The sequence below is a fragment of the Lontra canadensis genome, unplaced genomic scaffold (assembly GCF_010015895.1).
Source record: "Lontra canadensis isolate GAN:19392208 unplaced genomic scaffold, GSC_riverotter_1.0 scaffold105, whole genome shotgun sequence".
Classification (NCBI taxonomy): domain Eukaryota; kingdom Metazoa; phylum Chordata; class Mammalia; order Carnivora; family Mustelidae; genus Lontra; species Lontra canadensis.
In genome coordinates, this window is record NW_022631099.1 from 1,395,948 (window position 1) to 1,413,628 (window position 17,681).

The following is a 17,681-nucleotide window of genomic DNA, read 5'->3' on the forward strand; positions in this document are numbered from 1 at the left end:
AATACATGGGAAGGAAGAGATCAACGTCACTAACATCAATAGCAGCAGGAAATCGATGCGAAGCCCCACTCTTTTACCATAATTTGTTCCATTTATTGAGTAGCTACTATGAGCTAGGCACTGTACTAAGCACTTCCCACGCCTCTTCGTCTAAGTTAACTGGGATAATGATGGTGCCGCTAGGAAGGCACTATTCCCGTTCTACAGATGAGAAAACCAAGGCTCACGATTACACAGCAAGGACTGACTCCAGGGCCTGAGCCTTGATCACTTTGCTCCTCCGCACCCCTCCTGGGCACGCGGGGAAACCGAAGCCCCAAACATTGCAGGCATTTTTCCTATCAAATCCAGGCAAATCAGCCCAGGGTCAGAATTAGGACCCTCCTCTTGGCACTGCCCCCTTGGGAGCCCCTTCCAGACACTGCCCTCCCAGGAGCCCATCTGGGCCCCCCCTCGTCTCCCCTAAAGGTGGTGGAAGTTGGGGGTAGGGGCTGCCCCCCATCTCTGTTCACAAGCTGTATCCCCTACAGAGATGTACCAGTTCAGCATTCAGGAGTCAGCCCCCATCGGCACAGCTGTGGGACGAGTGAAAGCTGAGGACTCAGACGTGGGTGAGAACACAGATATGACTTACCACCTCAAGGAAGAGAGCGGCAGCGGTGGCCAAGTGTTCAAGGTCACCACGGACAGCGACACTCAGGAGGCCATCATCATAGTGCAGAAGGTGCGGCTTCCCCAGGAGGTCGGGGGGTGGGGTGCGGTGTGCAGACTCAGGGTGGTGGGGTTAAGGAGGCCTTAGAGCTGCCACAGAGCTCTGATCTCTCTGGGGACCCAGGACCAACCTGGGGAAAACAGTGATGGTCTCAGTCTTATTTTACAAATGAGAAAATGAGGCACAAAGAAGATAAGTGGCACAGCTGGCTGTGAGAGCCCGGATTCAAACCAGATTTGGATCCGTGCTCAGAATCACTGCATTGAGCTCCTTCAAGTTCATGCCCTTCATGCTCATTTCCTTTAATCCTCATGCTTCCCTCTGAAGAGACATCAGTCCTTAAGCCCATTTTTACAAGTGAGAAAACAGAGGTACAGAGAGGGAAAAGGGCTTGCCCAAGATCATACTGTAAGGGGCAGAGTCAGGATTTGAACCCCAGTCCGGTGACTCCAAGCTCTTTCCTTCCTGAGTTCAACAGCCCTCCTCCCCTACTGACTAGCCCAGGAACCAAAAGCTAAAAGAACAAACTCGGGGCTCCTTAGGGGAAGGGGATGGAGATCAAATGAGAAGCAAAAATCCGTCTTCCAGGATTTGGTTGTGGGCTTGGCAACCCAGCGCCACACAGGCCTCTGAGACCATCACCCCAGCCTTGCTCTCCCACGAGAGGTCAGTCCCCTGGGCTGGCCTGCAAATGCTGGTCGGCCTTTGTACACCTCCAGGCTGGGGTGCCCACTCCCTGCCACTGTCCGGCTATTTCTCCTCCCATTCAGCCAGGACCTGTCTCCATCAGCAGAGCAGAATCTGTTCCCATCGGCCTGGGCCCTGCCTTCTGGGACCCACAGCAGCGTCTTCGCTCTACAGCCCTTCATTCACTCAAGAAGCACATCATGACCTGTTCTCTGCCTGGCCTGGAGTGTTTGCAAAGAGCAAAGACTCCCAGTTTCTTCAGCTGCTCCCCGGAAGACTGAAATGTAGTAGCTATTACGTATAGTAAAGTGTATCCGAGGTACCAGACGCCCTTCAGCGGCTCGTCATGTATTAACTTAATCAATCCCTACCACAACCCTCTGAGGTACTATTATTGCCCATTTTATAGATGAGAAAATTGAGGCCATGGCAATTCAACAATTCACATCCAAGGGCATGCATCTCACAGAACACAGTAGGTCTACGAGCCCAGGCAGTCTGGCTCCAGAATCCACCCCTTTAAGTATCATGTGGCTTTCAGTCTTCTGAGTTCCATTTGTCCTCTGGAAGATGAGCCCATTTCCCAGATGGGGCTCAGCATCCCAGGGCAGCAGAGTCAGACCCCAAGCCCAGCCTCTGCATTTGCTCTTAATCCCCAGGCTGCCCATAACCCCTCCCCCCGTCCCAGGCACCACCCCCCAACACCCCGGCTCCAGCAGAGGCGCCAGAGGTGTCTTGGTGGAGGCGCAGAGCCCACGCCTGATTGATGACCCGGCTCCAGAGCCCATCGCTCACTCATGCCCGGCTCTGGCCTGCCTCCCTGCATCCTGATTTCCCAGGCAACAAGGCGGAGGAAGGAAGAAGGAGGTGGCCGAATTTTCTGCTGGAGAAGGTGGGGGCGGGAGGTTCTGAGAGCAAAGCGTGGGTCTCTAGACACAGGGCAGGTCTCCAGGAAGGTCACCCTTGCCACCCAGATAGTTCCCCCCACGCAACAGAGGCGCCTGAGCCCCACCACTGCTATGTCCCTGGGTGTCGTCTTTAGAAGGCCGGAGCCAACACACAGCCTCGAAGCTCATTCATCAGAAGGTCACCCGTGAGCACTCCCTGATGAGAAGCAAGGCTCAGCACGGGTTTAGCCAGATTTCCAAGGAAAGCTCTCGGGCAGCCCGGCTTAACAGGTTCAACTCACAGTCGTTGCTGCCGCCTGCAGACCTGGGAAATGTCTCCTTCACCCACATAGCCGAGGCCCAGAGAGGCTAAACTGATTGCCCAGAGACACACGTCGACTCAGCAGCAGTGGGCTTTCCTTGCCTGGGGTTAAGGGCCAGGACTTGGGAGCAGCACTGGCTGGGTTTGAATCCTGCCTCTGCCTAACTGCTAAGTGACCTCGAGTTCCTCTGGTGCAAAAGGAGATAATCACAATGCAGGAGGCGGCTCTTAGGGATGTTGTCAAGTTAGATGAGTTAATGTGTTTAAAGCACTGGCGCACACACTCAGTGTTCCGTGAATTAATAAATTCATGAAATGCCCCAACATATTGTGCTTCCGGGGCGAGAAGTCAGATGTCAGATGTCAGGGTCCTTTACCCTAATGGGCTGTGTGACCCTTGGCAGGACTGTCCCCCGCAGTCTGGCTTCATCCACCTGCAACCAGGAAGGGCTGGTCTGGGTCTCCCAACAGCGGGTTTCCTAGTGCAGCCCACTACTCCCGGTGCCACACACACCCCCACGCTGAGTCATCGTGACCTTGGGCCGGCCCCGCCCCCTCTGGGCCCACCTCCCTGACGTTCTCTTTAGGCACAGAGCCTGCGGGAGGGGCCCACTCACCAGCTTTCTGCTTCCTCCCCGCAGCGCCTGGACTTTGAGTCGCAGCCGGTGCACACCGTGGTCCTGGAGGCCCTCAACAAGTTCGTGGATCCCCGCTTCGCTGACCTGGGCACGTTCCGCGACCAGGCGATCGTGCGCGTGGCCGTGACCGACGTGGACGAGCCCCCCGAGTTCCGGCCGCCCTCCGGCCTCCTGGAGGTGCAGGAGGACGCGCAGGTGGGCTCCCTGGTCGGCGTGGTGACGGCGCGGGACCCCGACGCCGCCAACCGGCCCGTCCGGTGAGACCCCCGCCCGGGGCCACGCCTGCTGCCTGCTCTCCCGCCACCGCCCGAGGACGGACTGCGGGCAGAGGGGGAGGGGCGGGGGGGCGGAGAAGGGGAATATGGACGCAGAGATGCAGCTCAGAGACAAAGGAATCAGATGTGAGAATGATCACAGAGAGTCAGGGGACTGGGGTCAAGGAGGGAGACCCAGGTTTGGCAGACAGCGCAGAGTGAACCCGGCTCGCCCCCGGTCCTCCTCTCTGTCCACCGTGGCTCACTCCCTCGGTGCCCACGGCCTGTCCATCCACAAGCCTGTGACCCCCGATTCCACTCTCTTGCCCACCCTGCAGTCTCAGCGGCTCCCCGTGGCTCCCTCAGGCACCCAAAACTCACCACGTTCAGAACCGAGCTCCAGGTCCCTCCACCAAAAACAACGACCCCAGCCTTCCAGTCCTTGAAGTCAAAAATGTTGGAGACACCCTGCCTCCTGTCTCACACCTCCCTCCAGCCCATCAGCGGATCCGTCATCCACGCTTTAGCTGCATATCCGGAATCCAACCACTTTCTGCCCCTGCGCTGCTATCCCCTGGGCCACGCCCCCATTTTCTCTTACCCAGATCCGGACCAGATCGCGCACTCCCCCAAAGCGCCCCCACTGGTCTCCCTGCTTCTGCCCTGCCCCTCTTTAATCTAGAACTGCCTCTGGGCCAGACTGATCCTGTCGAAATGGAAATCATTTCTGGGCCTTCCTCTGCCCAGAGCCCCCCAGAGGCACCCATCTGGCTCAGAATAAAAGACCAAGCTCTCACAATGCCCCCCAGACCCGTGAGATCTGGCCTCCCTGTAGGCTTTCAGACCGTTCCTCCCAAGGCCCCCCTTCCTAGTTCACACAGCTCCGCCACCCTGGCCTCCTCACTGCTCTGCAGGGGCACCAGGCTCACTCCACCTCAGGGCCTTTGCAACTGCCGATTCCCCCCCTTAATATCCCCACTATAGGTCCGCTCGCTTCCTCCAGGCCTTTGCTCAAGAGTCACCTTCTCAGGGATGCCTTTCCTGACCACTCTTCCTAAAATTTCAACCCCACCCCAACCTAGAGCCCCAACACTTCACATTCCCTTTCTGCATGTTTCTCCCTCCTCAGTAGCCTTCCTCATCGTCTAACATGCTACCTAGTTTTCTGGCTCCGTGTGTGTCTCTCCCGCTACAAGATAAGCTCCGTGAGGGTAGGGAGTTCTGCGTGCTCACCACTCTACCCTCAGGGCCGACCCGAGGCCTGCACTCAGTGGACACTCGCTGACTGCCCTGGTGAGAGAATGAAACATAAAAAGCAGAGAAAAACTGAGAAAAGAGAGAGACAGAGGCTCAGGAGCCTGGGGAGAGACCCACAGTAAGAGGAGGAGGTCAGATAGAGGGGGGAGCCGGTGGGAAGACCATGGGAGGAACTAAAAGAGACAGAGGACCTGCCTGACCATATAGAAACAGGAGATTTGCTGAGAAAGCCAGAAAGGGAAAGATAGGGAGAGACAGGGGCGAGCAGGGAGGGAGGCAGGTGGGTGGAGGGGAGGGGATGCTGCAGCTCTGTCAGTGTTTCTGGAAGGGTTTGAGAAGTCTCTGACTGTGGCTCAAGTTGGAAGGAGGTCAAGTAGAAGAGACCGGAAGAACGGTTGTAGCAGAAATAATCCAGAGGAGGCCAGGGATTGGGGGAGGGCCGTTTTTAGACAGACCAGAAGGAGATTCCCGAGCTCCCTGCTTCCTCCCTGAAACCCCTGTACAGAATCAGTAATCCCTGAACCAGCTATTTGCCAGTCTCTGTGTGGAGCATTGAAGAGAGGGAGAGGGGAAGCTAATTTGAGGATCTCTGCATTACATGGTTCCAGATGGGAAACATTCCCCTCATCATCTATGTGAATGGTTCTCTGGGTTGTGCAGTGCACAGCCTATGCCATCCTACATGGCAGCCCTGGGTGACGACAGAGAGATGCCATCCTGCCTAACTGCCTGTGGGCTCCCAGATTGGGAAATACCCTCAGGGGTCTTAAAAGACTTCCTGGAGGAGGCAGGAAATGAACTGAGCTGGTATGGTCAGGTGTATGGTCAGGTGTAAATACGGGGTGAAGGGCATTCTAGGCAGAGGAACAGCTTGTGCGGACATATGGAGGCAGAGGTAGATGTGCCAGAGGAGAGTAGATCATGATGGCTACAGTGGACTGAGGGAGATGAGGCAGCGAAAGTGAGGTCTGGCAGGCCTTAAGGGCAGGCTAAGGAGCTCAGACTCAGGCCAGAGGGCCAGAGGACCGGGGTTGCCTCTGCCTTCCTCACTGCCAAAACCATCCTGCTTCCTCTGAGCTCCTCTGCTGCCCTTCCACTCAGACTGTCCGTCGGTCTGTCGGCAATCCCCTAGCCTCTGGCTAGGCCACGAACCTCTCTCCCTCCAGGAAGGGATTATCACCCATGTGTGTGAGGAAACCGAGGCCCAGGGAGGGGAGGAGGCATTCCTGGGCTCCGCCCCGGGGAGTTGAGAGCCAAGAGTAGGAGCTGAGTCCTCGCCTCCCAGGTTAGTGCTCCTGTGTGCACTCCCCTCCCCTGCACTGTCGCTCTCACACCCCCTCTCAGTCTTCTCCCTCCTCTCTCCGCTGGTTTCCCTTCCCTCCAGCTTTTATCTGCACTGAAAGGGCCAACTTTGAAACCAGCTTCTCACCTTCTTTCATCTCTCTTTGCCGGCCCCTTCCCTGGGGCTCCTCAGACGGGGAGGCAGTGAGGAGCCTGAGACAGCTCCAATTTAAAACCACAAACATTTACCCAACTCCTCCTCGGTGTGCTGAGCCAGGCCCAGGGACGCAGGCGATGACTCAGCGGAGGGCAGAGCTGGGGATAAGCGCCCTCTCTGCAAGGGACAGACATGGAAACAGGAGGCCAGTGAGGGGCCACTGAGAGACTGAAGGGCACCTCCCAGGGTACATGTGGTACCCAGAGCCCAGATGGCCTCCTCAGCTCCTTAGTCCTCAGGGTCTTGGACTCAGTCAGTGCCTACACATTGAGTCAAGGGGGAACCAGTGGTAATAAGACCTTGTCCCTGCCCACAGAGAGTTTGCCTTCTCCCAGGGGTAGATAGTCATCGAGTCGTAAAACATTTGTTGATACCAGTCAGGAAATAATTGCTGATAAGAGCCATGAAGGAGTTAAACAGGGCCATATGATAAGGAGGATTGTGACAACAGGGGCTACTGTGGATGGAGCAGTCCAGGAGTTGGCAGGTGAGCTGAGATCAGAATGATAAAGTGAGAGCCAGCCTGCAAAGATGTGAGGAAGAGCATTCCAGGTGGAGGGAACAGCAAGTGCAAAGGTCCTGGGGCAGAGGCAGCTTGGCGTGTTCCTGGAGATGAAGACAGTAAGTGGTATCCTGGGAGATTTTACCTGGGCACCTGCAGAACACAGAGATGCAGATATACAGAGTGGTTTTTCTGAGTTCCTGCACTGGGGAGAGTGGAAAGTACCTCATCTTGTTGCCTTTCCCCCTCAGGGGGTAATATACACAGTTTACAGATGAAGAAATTGAGGCTCAGAGAGGAGAAGTGACTCTCCCAGTATCATTCAGCTTGAAGGGGGGCAGGAGTGATTTAACCCATGATTATCTGCTTCCTGAGTTCAGCCTCCTGGAATTTTACCCCAGCTTCTTACCCTCTCTGTGGTTAGGTGTCCTCCCTGGTGCATAAGGCACAGAGATGAATCAGACATAGGCCAACACAAAGGCTAGGTCCCCATGTGAAGGCCTCTAGTAACAGATCTAAGTTTGAGTGGTCTTGGGCTGAGGGCCAGGGCTTGAGGACTGCAGAGCTCCATGGAGGGCGAGTGCTCAGGGCACAGGAACAAGCCCAGGCTTCCCCAGGTCGCCCCTGAGCAAGGCTGGAGAGGTGAGGTTGGCACAGGGAGACGATGTTCCTGGTTGGAGTGAGGGTGAGGGCCCGGAAGCAGGAAGAGAGTCGCAGATCCGGGAGGTTAAGTTCAGCAGCAGCGTGATCAGCTGGGTGAGCTCATGTCAAGGTGGGCAGAGATGAGGTCAGAGGGGCACTTGGGCCAGCCTGGGAAAGACGCTGAATGTCAGGTGGAGAAGCAGGACTCCATGCTTCAAAGGGAAACCTTGGAAGCTTTGGAGGGAGGGAGGAGAGTGCTCAGAGGGGCTCAGACAGGCCCATCTCAGGGTTAGGCAGCCTTGCAGAGAGTCAGGCCCTTGATCAGCCCAGCATAGTCCTCCCTACACCCTGGTGAGCCTTCTTCAAACATCAAAACCAGCAAAGCCCACACTGGACCAGAGGGAACAAACCCTCATTTCCTGCCAGCACTCCACAGTGGGGTGCATCAGAAAGTATGGGGGTTCTGGAATCAAAGAAGACCTGGGTCGGAATCCCAGCTCAGTTGTAGAACTATGGGAAGATCACTGGACCTACAATAAGCCTCTGTTTTCCCATCTCTATAATGGGCATCATGATAGTACCTGCCTCATTCATTTATTCAAAAATTAGGTATTCTTAAAATTTTATTTATTTATTTATTTTTTATTTATTTTTTTTTTTTTTATTTGACAGAGCTCACGAGTAGGCAGAGAGGCAGGCAGAGAGAGAGGGGGAAGCAGGCTCCCTGCTGAGCAGAGAGCCCAATGTGGGGCTCAATCCCAGGACCCTGAGATCATGACCTGAGCTGAAGGTAGAGGCTTTAACCCACTGAGCCACCCAGGCGCCCCCCAAAATTAGGTATTAAATGTCTACTGTGTTCTACTAGGATCTGCGCTCAGTGCCTTTGTGTTCTTTGTGGCCTGGACACCCGTTTCTACCCTTCAATCTGCAGCCTGTACTCATCACATACAAATTCCCAGGCATCGTGTTTGGGCTTTGATATGTGTCTTAAGGTTGGGGTGGGGGCAGTACTTGAGAAAGAATCACAGATGGGGTAGAGTCAGCAGAGAGGAATCCCCGGTGGGAGGACTGGGGGGACGGGGAGCCCCTTCTGCATCTGAAGAGACTCTCCCTCTAGTAGCTCAGGTGGGGGCTGCATCATCCAGCCTTCGAGGCACATATGAGCCCCCCCCACCGGGGAGCCTGGGAGGGTGGCACACATAGGAGCCTGCTGCCTCCCGGCTCTGTCATGCCTGCGTGCACACTCTATGCACAGATTTGCTCGGACAGAAACCACATAGTGCACGCCCAGGCCAGGAAGCAGGACCCTCCCCACAACCCCCACCCTGACTTTGACAATGGCAGCACTTTGTGCCCTTGGAGTGTGTGCGAGTATCTGCAGGTGTGCCCGTAGACAAGACCCCGCACAGACATGGGTGTCCACTAACCAGCCCTTTTGACCCAGAGCAAGGACCCTTGCTTCTTTTAGCCCAGTTTCCTCATCTGTGAAATGGGGGTTATAACAGTGCCTGTGAAGATGGGAGGAGCTCATGTACGGAAAGGCCTCCTACAGGCCTGGCATGAAGTCTTGTCTGGCAAAAAACACAGGAGCATGTGGCAGGCTCCCAGCACTGCTAGAAGTATTCCCCTGATATCTACTTGTCCAGCCCTCACAGCTGTTCAGTAAGGTAGACATTGTTATTGTCTCCATTTTTAAGAGGAGGAAACCAAAGAACAGAGAGGTCAAGTGATTTACCCGAGGCCACACAGCTAGGTTTCAAACCTAGGCAGATGGACACCTGATCTGCACTCCAGACCACCATTCCAGGGCCTCCCTTACAAGTGTGCACAGACATGTACACACATGTACCACGTACTAGCTGACACCCATCCACACTCTCTCTCTGCCCTCCTCCACCCACACCTGCTCCGGTTCCCCTTCCTGCCATCTGGTCCCGCTGACTGAATGAGGATCGGGACATTCTAGACCCACAGCTGCCCCCCACCCTTCCCAGCATGCTGGAGATACTCTGAGGTCCACTTTCCCTACATATGGCCTCCCAGTCCCCACCCCCCCCAACCCGGGCACACGGACCACACACCTGCTGGGGGGACTCCTGTGTCCCCCTAACCAGACATTCTGAATAATAATTAGAATAACAATCCTTGTCTCTCCTGGAGTAATTTTCCTGGAGCTCAGCTAGGCACCTTATCCCCCTGCCAGGCATTTAATCCTCCCAGCAACTTGCAAGGTAGGATTATCATCTCCATTTTGCTCAAAATTAAAGTTCAAAGATTGAAGTGACTTGTCGGGGACAGGACTTGGATCCACACCCAGGGCTAAGCAGCTCCCTCTCGAGCCTCAGCTTTTCCAACAGCAAAGCAGTATCTCACACACACACACACAGGCACACACACAGGCACGCACACCACTCACATATTCAGGACACACACACACACACACTTTCCACCCACAACACCGACCAGACACACAACTCCTGCACCTACACGTGAGGTCCCTAAGCCTCGCCCCGCCACCCCCCTATTTTTGCCAGGCCCCACTCCTTGCTTCATGCCACACCCCTCCATCCCTCCCTCCCACTCACTGGCTGGCTTCCTGAGCTGGAACAAAACCACCTGGTCTCAGCCAGCCACACTGACCTGCAGCCCCAAGTCTTTTGCTGGTTAATGGCAGGTCCCTACGGCCTGCCCCACGGCCTTGGGAACAGCTGCCTCCACTTAGATTCAGCGCCCCCCCCCCCCCCCCCCACTCCAGGAGGGAACAAAAGAGAAAACTGGGAGGAGAGAAAAAAGGAGGGAGTTCTAAGCAGGAACAGGAGAAGCAAGAAGGTGGTAGGCTTCCTCCCACAAGCCCTGTCTCATGCCCCAGCCTTGACCCAGCGATCAGGAGCCCAGGCTATGTCAGACCCTGGCCCTCTCCTGGACTCTCTTCCTGCACTGGTAAAATCAAGAGGAGGTTCCTTCCAACCGAGCTGACACTTGGAGTCTTGTTCTACCTCCTTTGGACCAAACATCTGACAGGCCCAGGCTGAGGGCAAAGGAGACCTGAGCCTCCATGCTTTGCAGCTTTGGGTGGTTCAATGAGCTAAAAAAGAACTCTGGGTAGAGAGTCCCAAATTTGGGTACAAATTCCAATTCTGTGACAGTTCCTGTGCAATTTTGAGCACGGTCATCACTAATCTTCATGGCATCTTCGCATAAATAAGGAAAAGATCCCTTTTTGAGAAGATCCTCCCTAGGACACCTGGCAAACTGAACACTGGGTAGACTTTAACCCCATTTCACCCTTCAGCCTGATACCTTTGTGCAGGATACAGCCTGCTCAACCATACTTGGCCGTCCTAAGCTTGGCAGGTTTCCTTTCTGAGCCTCAGTGTCTTCATCTGTAAAATGGGAGATCCCATCAGCTTCACAGGATGCCAGGCAGGGACCTCATGTGTCTCGTTTGCCCTTTTATCCCCAGGACCTAGCACAGGGCAGTACAGAGAAGGCACTGAGTTAATGTCTAGGCATGAAGGAGTGCACGGAAGGATGGCTAAAGGAAAAGCAGGCTATAACTATTAAGTGCTGTGCTAGTGGAAGGAAGTATCATCTTGGGTCTGAAGCCCCCCATACACTTTCACCCAGGTCAGGAGAACCCAGGTTGGTTAGGGACAAGGGGGATGTGGGCTTAGCAGCTTAGGGACAGAGAGGAGAGTTGATGGGGGCTCAGGAGACTAGCCGTAATGCCCGCTATCCCCAACCTTTTCCAGTTGGCCATAGTGTTCACCATTTTCACCTCCACCCCTGTAACTATGAAAAGAGTAAGGGATATCACCTATGCCTATGCCCGGACTCATGCATTACCTCCTCTAACCCACACCAGCATGAGGGAGTATACAGCACCCCCTTTTCCAGATAAGCAGATGGAGGCTAGGGAAGTCCAGTGACTTGCCCAAGGTTACACAGGTAGACTAAGTAGCCTAGGATTCAAACACAGCTCTGACTACTCTCCAGATGCGGACAGTCCCACTGGGTGTCATTATTCCCATTCAGCAGATGAGGAAACTGAAGCCTGGAGAAGTTGTAACGCAGCTAAGCCCCACTATAGGGTCACTTTGGGGCTTTGCGCCTCCAGCGTTTCTGGTGCCCTGGCCTCCCTGGGCCTCAGTTTCCCCCTCTAGGAGATGGGGAAAGGGTCCGTTTCCTCCCTGTGAGAGGGACTGGGGTGGATCAGGCTGAGCTCCGCCCCGCCAAGCTTCTTTGTCCTCGCCGCACAATGCGCCCTTGCTTGGCATTTGAGGCCTTTGTGGGCCGTGCAGCCTGGCGGCGCCCCCGCCTGCGTTATCAGCGCAGGGAAGCGGAGGTCCGAGCTGGCGGGGCCTCTCTGGGCCGCCGCCCGAGACATGTGTTGGACACGGGCCTTTCAGGCCTGGAGCCGCTGCACAAAGGCCCGGGAAGAAGGCGGAACAAAGGGCTTTTTCACGCGGCAACTGAAAAGCGGCAGATTAGCTCGAGCGTGCTGCGCAGGCGGGGAGGGGCCGCCGGCCATCCCCCTCAACCCCCACACCCCGCACTCGCTCAGCCTGTGTGCCCGGGGCTGGGGCTTCCACGCCGACCCCCTCTCTCCTGCTCAGAATTCCCCTCGGCCCCCACCCCTACCCCCGACAAGTCCAAGCCCTGAATTCCGCGCCCCGCAGGTGCGGATGCCCGCCTGCTTCTCCGTTCTACGTTTGCCATTCTCTGAATAATCCCTACCCACCATTCTCTGAATGATTCTTTGCACCTGTTCCCACGCACCTGCCCACCCGGCCAGCCCGGTCCCCTTCCCAAGCCCAGTTCTAGGGTCAGCTCTTAGGGAAAGGTAAGAATCGAATGAGCTAGTGAGTGCTAGCTCTGTGCCAGGGACTTCGCCCACTTCCAGCCTCACAACTGTGGGGTGCAAATTATTAGCCCCATTACCCAGCTGAGGAAACTGAGGCCAGGAAAGGTGGAGGGAGGCCCGTGGTCACACAGCAGGTGCCGGTGCAAACACAGCAGCAGAGGCAAACCCAGATCCCTTTCCACCCCTTCTCTTTTGGAAAGGGCTTCTCTGCTGCTCGTGTCCCCCAGGCAGGTGATCCCTCTTTAAGGGACGGGGCGGGGGGGAATGGTGGACTTGGGCATGGGATCCACCTGGTGCCAGGGCACCTTCAATCAGTCCCACCCTGCCTCCCTCAGGTACGCCATTGACCGCGACTCGGATCTGGACCAGATCTTTGATATCGATGCGGACACGGGCGCCATCGTGACGGGCAAGGGCCTGGACCGTGAGACTGCGGGCTGGCACAATATCACCGTGCTGGCCATGGAAGCCGGTGAGTCGGGGACGGGGCTATCATTGGGGGAGGGACGAAGGCTGAGTGAGGGGCGGGGCCGAGGCGGGGCAAAAAGAAAGGAACCGGGCACAGATGGCCGGATTGCAAGAGGCAAGAGCTGAGAGGGAGGAGCAAAGACCTGGGAAGGATCCCAAGCCAAAAGGCGAAAGCTGGTCGTGAAGCTGGCTTTCTTCCCTCAGCATTTATTGAGTGCCCACTACATACGACGCCCTGTTTTAGGGACTGGGGATACAGCCCTTGAAGACAGAAAATCTCCTGTCTTTGTTGGGGAGCGCTAGACTGTCCCCAAACAGGTCTACCTATGTCATATGATGTGAAGTGCTAGGGAGGAACCGCCAAAGAAAGTGGGGGAGGGGGATTGGGAAGAAGACGGTGTTGTTCCTTTTAGAAGGCCTCTCTGAGGAGACATTTCAACAGAGACCTTACGAAAGTGAGGGAGTCATGCCCATGTCTGAGGGAAGAGTGTTCTAAGCAGAGAAAACAGCCAGTGCAAAGGCCCTGAGGTGATAGTTTGCCCAGCATATTGGAGGAATAGCAAGGAAGCCAGTGTGGTTGGTGAAGGGCAGTGTTCAGCCACTGTAAGCTCCTCGGACTTTACTCTGAATAAGGTGGGGATCATAGGACAGAGCTGAGGAGGGACGTTGCCTGACAGGATATCTCTGGCTGCTGCATGAGAATAGATCTTTTGAGGGGTGAGGGAGGAAGTTAAATGGGACAGTGGCAGGAAGATGTGGCCAGGCCCAGGGCGACAGCCATGGAGGAGGTGAGACGTGGTCAGCGTTGGGGGGCAGGCTGAAAATGACATCCCAGGATTTTATGATGGAATGACTGACGTGGAGATAAGAGAGGTGTCTGGGACTACTTTAAGGTGCTTGGCCTGGCTTTCAGGAAGAGTGTGTGTGTGCACCACAGGCAGTTTGGTGCAGCTGGCACAGGTGAGCTACAAGGAGGGGGGGTCTATGCATAGGGTCCAGATAAGTAAGGCCATGGAGGTGAGGAGCTGAGACCGCGGGGTTCACAGAGCCCCAGGAGAGGGGAGGGGGCAGCTCCAGGCCTCCTCCAAAACCACAGCAAAGCTGCCTGGACCTGGTCTCCAGGCATCCTCTGCACCGCCTCCCTGCACCCCCATCAGCTCTCAAGGTCCAAGAGCCAGCACAGCTGCCAGCAAGCAGTCATGACAACAGAGAAACTCAGAGCCTCTGAGCCTGGGGGGCGGGGGGTGGGCGACGTTCAAACTTGCCCCTGCGTGCACTTCGGGGCGGGGGGGGGGGGGGGGCCAAGCCCCTCCTGGCCCTGTGAGCCCCCTGCCAGCCTTCCTCCTCCTCCCCCTGCTGGCGCCCTCCCACTTTGCCGCCCCAGCAGCTCGTGGGCCAAGGAAGTCCCTAGGCTGAAGTTCCCTCCATCTCTTTCAACTTCAGTTTAAAAGAAAATACAAAGCTGGCTCAAACCTCAGTGCCTGCTGCTCAGGAGCCTTTGAATCCACTCCTCCACTGCATGAAAGGAAGGTAACAAAAGGTGGCTGGAGAGGAAGTGGCGGCTGGACTGGGGGGAGGAGAGCTCCCCCTCCTTACTTCCCTGAACCTGTTCCCAGGGCAGCCATTGGGGGGACTGGCCTGGCTGCTGGGCAGAGACGCCGCCTCTCCCTGCCCACAGATACAGCTCCCCCACAGCCTGTCACCCTGTCTGACATCCCATTCTTGGGTTAAGCATCATGCTTCTTCTGCCGAGTGGGTCTCCTTGCAGCGAGCAGCTCGAGTGGCATACAAAGTCTGTAATGCTGCCATTTCACGGAAGAAAGAATGTGGAGGGGACTCGCCCACAAACATTTGACAGTGTTTAACTCATCCGTATTCTGGGCTAGAGGCTTTTCAGTGCCTTTATTGAATCATGATCATTAACCAGCCAGCACCCACTTTACTGATGGGAAGATTGAGGCTCGGAGAGGAAATTTGCCCAAGGATGTGCTGTGGCAGAGCTGGGATTTGGGGCAAGTCTGTCTGGCTCCCTCCGCAGCATGGCCAGGTGAGCTCCCTTTCCGGGGTCCTCTCTGCAATCTGAATCCCGCCCCTCTCCCCCACACAGCAGTGCCTCGCAACTGACCTGGGGAAGATAAGGCTCTGATAGGAGACTGATCACGGGGCTAGAGACCCAGCCCTCTGAGCTGCAATCAACAACCCCGCCCAACCCTCACCAGGTATCAATCAATAAGAAAACGAATGGCTCCTGCTTCTCCGAGCTAGTGGGAAGATTCAATAGGATCATGCATGGGAAGAACTTGCCTAGTACTTAATAAGTGCTCAATTAGTGGTATCTATTGATCTTGACTCTGTGGACTTGACTTCAGCACCAACTCTGCACAAGGCATTTTGCATTAGTGTGCCCGCTCGTTGACTCTTCCCACCTAAGAGATATCAGTTCTGCCCTTATCCCCAACATACGGAGAAGGGAAATCATTTGTCCAAATTCCCAGCCCCAACCTATCCGACTCCAAAGCCCGGCTCTCACCCAGATGCCCCTCAAGTCACGTTTCTTTGGTGCCAGGCACGAATCCAGGAATGTCACAAATAACCCACCCACTCCAGCTTCTCAGCATCTCTGTGAGACAAGGGAAAAATTATTATCCCCGCTTTATAGATGAGGAAATGAAGGCTCAGGGAGGAACAGCGATGGTTCCAAGGTCACAGAGCAAATCCGTGCAGGACCAGGGCTCCACCGCCAGACCTCCTGCTTCCCAGCAGGCTGCCCCAGCCCCAAGTGCAATGCCAGTGGATCTGCCTGCCCATGGCCTCCTGCTGAAGCATCCATGTGGCTTCTTTAGAAACAGAGGATGCTGGTGGGGTCACGGTGACCCTACCTGCTCTGGGCATAACAAACAGGAGGGGACAAGAATTAGGGGGGAAAATTTATGCACAGTGGCCAAGCTTGGTGAACACCTTGGAGAAGGCTGCACGAGAGCCGCCGCGGTCATACTGGATTGCCTCAAAGACTCCCAGCCACTTAGTAAGCCGGCTCCCCTCTCCCCAGCTTCTGAGTCATCCATTCTGCCCATGCAGACGCTCCTTCCGCTGACATTATCTTTAACGTTTTGCAATCATGAAATATTAATGACCGATATTGAATTTAAAGTACCATTTGTGTCTGAATCCTTCGGTGGAAAGGGCAGTTGTAAAGGGACTGTCTTCAAAGAGACGGGGGTGCGGACTTGCAAGGCCAGTGCTGGGGTGGAGGTGCCGGGGACCGCATTTGGCCCCCCACTTCCAGGGTTGTCTGGCCCTAAGCCGGTCCGGAGTGTGGGGTGGTGGCGGTCTCTAGCCACCAGGAATATCCAGGAGTTAAGCAGATTAGCGAGAAGCTTCCCCATCTGGGTCACCCCAGGCCGCGTATGTCTTAGAGCACCCCAGTTTTTCCTACAAACCATGGAGCATGCATCATGATTTATATATGTATTTATGTATCTAGTTAATCTCTTCTCCCCAGGAAGCTGGACCTTCCACTAGGGCAGGATCTCGTCCACATCTGCGCCATTCATACCGGGCCTGGCCCTTAGTAGGCGTGTGTAAATATTTACTGAATGAATGGGTAAAGGGGCTGGCCCACCCTGTTAGGAAAGCAGGGTGGCGTGACAGGCGAGAACTGGGACCAGCTGCTCCGTTCCCCGCTGTGTGAGCTCGGATAGCTTTCATTGCCTTACTTTTCTCATCTGTAAAATGGCACTGTGTCTGATGGCTGTAAAGATAATAATTTTACGATATCTTTACAAGAAGGGCAGCTTTTGTTTATTTGAAGCTTACGATATGCCCGACATCGTACCGAAGGTTGTATATAAAGCATCTTATGTCATGTACATTAGAATCTGTGTTTGTACGGTGACTAGCGTGGTTCCTGACCCACGTTATGTGTGATTCATAGCCGAGGAGAGAGGGAATGTCAGAGATGATGGACTCCAGTCCCCATCCCCCCTCCCCACTTTACAGCTGAAGAGACTGAGCCCAAGGAAGGGAAGCAACTTGCCCAAGTCCAGCAGTGAGGCTTTATGACTCCCAGTCCAGTGCTCCTTAGGAGGACAATAGGGGTGGGGGTGAGAGGCATAGTGCTCAGTTGCCACAAGGACACCCTCCGCCCCCCTCATGTCTGCCCCCAGCTAATGTTTCCGGAGGGCCTCTCTTCACCGCCCATCCCGGGCTGAGTGCTAGGCTCGGCTTGGCTTGGCAAGGCTTGGCCACTGACCTTGGAGCTCACAGGTAGGCAGGGTAGAGACGCATCGACAGTGACAACACAGAGCAGAAGGGGGCAGTGGGCACTCAGGAGGAGCAGGGAGGGACTTGCCCACCCAGAAGGGAAGGAGGCCAAAAATTTTTCCCAGAGGAGGGGACATCTGAATTGGGTCTCAAAGGCTGAGGAAAGGGGGTTGGGTGCTCGAGGCAGAAAGACCCAGAAGCTCAGCTGTCCACTGGCCATTCTGAGAATGGGGAAGCTGGGGGGTGGGGCGGGGTGGGCAGAGGTTAGGGTGGGGGCGGCTGGAGTAGACGGGGTGAGGTGAGCACGCAGACGCCCACTGGTCCTCTATAAGAAGGACCTTGGGTGTCCCCTGAGGAGCCAGACGTCTCCTGAAGACAGCAGGGAACCAAGGCAGGTCCTTGAGCAGAAGAGTGACATGGTCTGCTCTGCCGTTGCAATGTTCGAAAGGGTCGTGGTTAAACAGGAGGGGGCTGACCTGGAGCAGGAGGACACATAGGCTGTTGTGAAGCCTCAAGCTTAGACATGAGCTGGAGGTATCAGAGCAGGGCTAGGACAGGCAGGGAAGCTGAGTGTGGTGCCGTCTGGGGAAGAGGCTTGGCACAGCACTGCCTGGAAGGGGCTGCTTCGAGAGGCACTGAACTTCCCATCAACAGAAGTGTGTAAATCAGGCCGGGGCCCCTCTTGGA

The 17,681-nt window shown here is 55.5% G+C and overlaps 1 protein-coding gene across 1 annotated transcript in view; it reads left to right on the forward strand.

Moving 5' to 3' along the window:
• Positions 1-17,681, forward strand: part of CDH22 (cadherin 22) — a 119,001-nt gene that overhangs the window by 85,056 nt on the left and 16,264 nt on the right. The window contains exons 6-8 of the mRNA XM_032838589.1: positions 531-724; positions 3,250-3,503; positions 12,599-12,735. Coding sequence (XP_032694480.1) covers positions 531-724; positions 3,250-3,503; positions 12,599-12,735 — 585 coding nt within the window. The remainder of the gene's footprint in view (positions 1-530; positions 725-3,249; positions 3,504-12,598; positions 12,736-17,681) is intronic.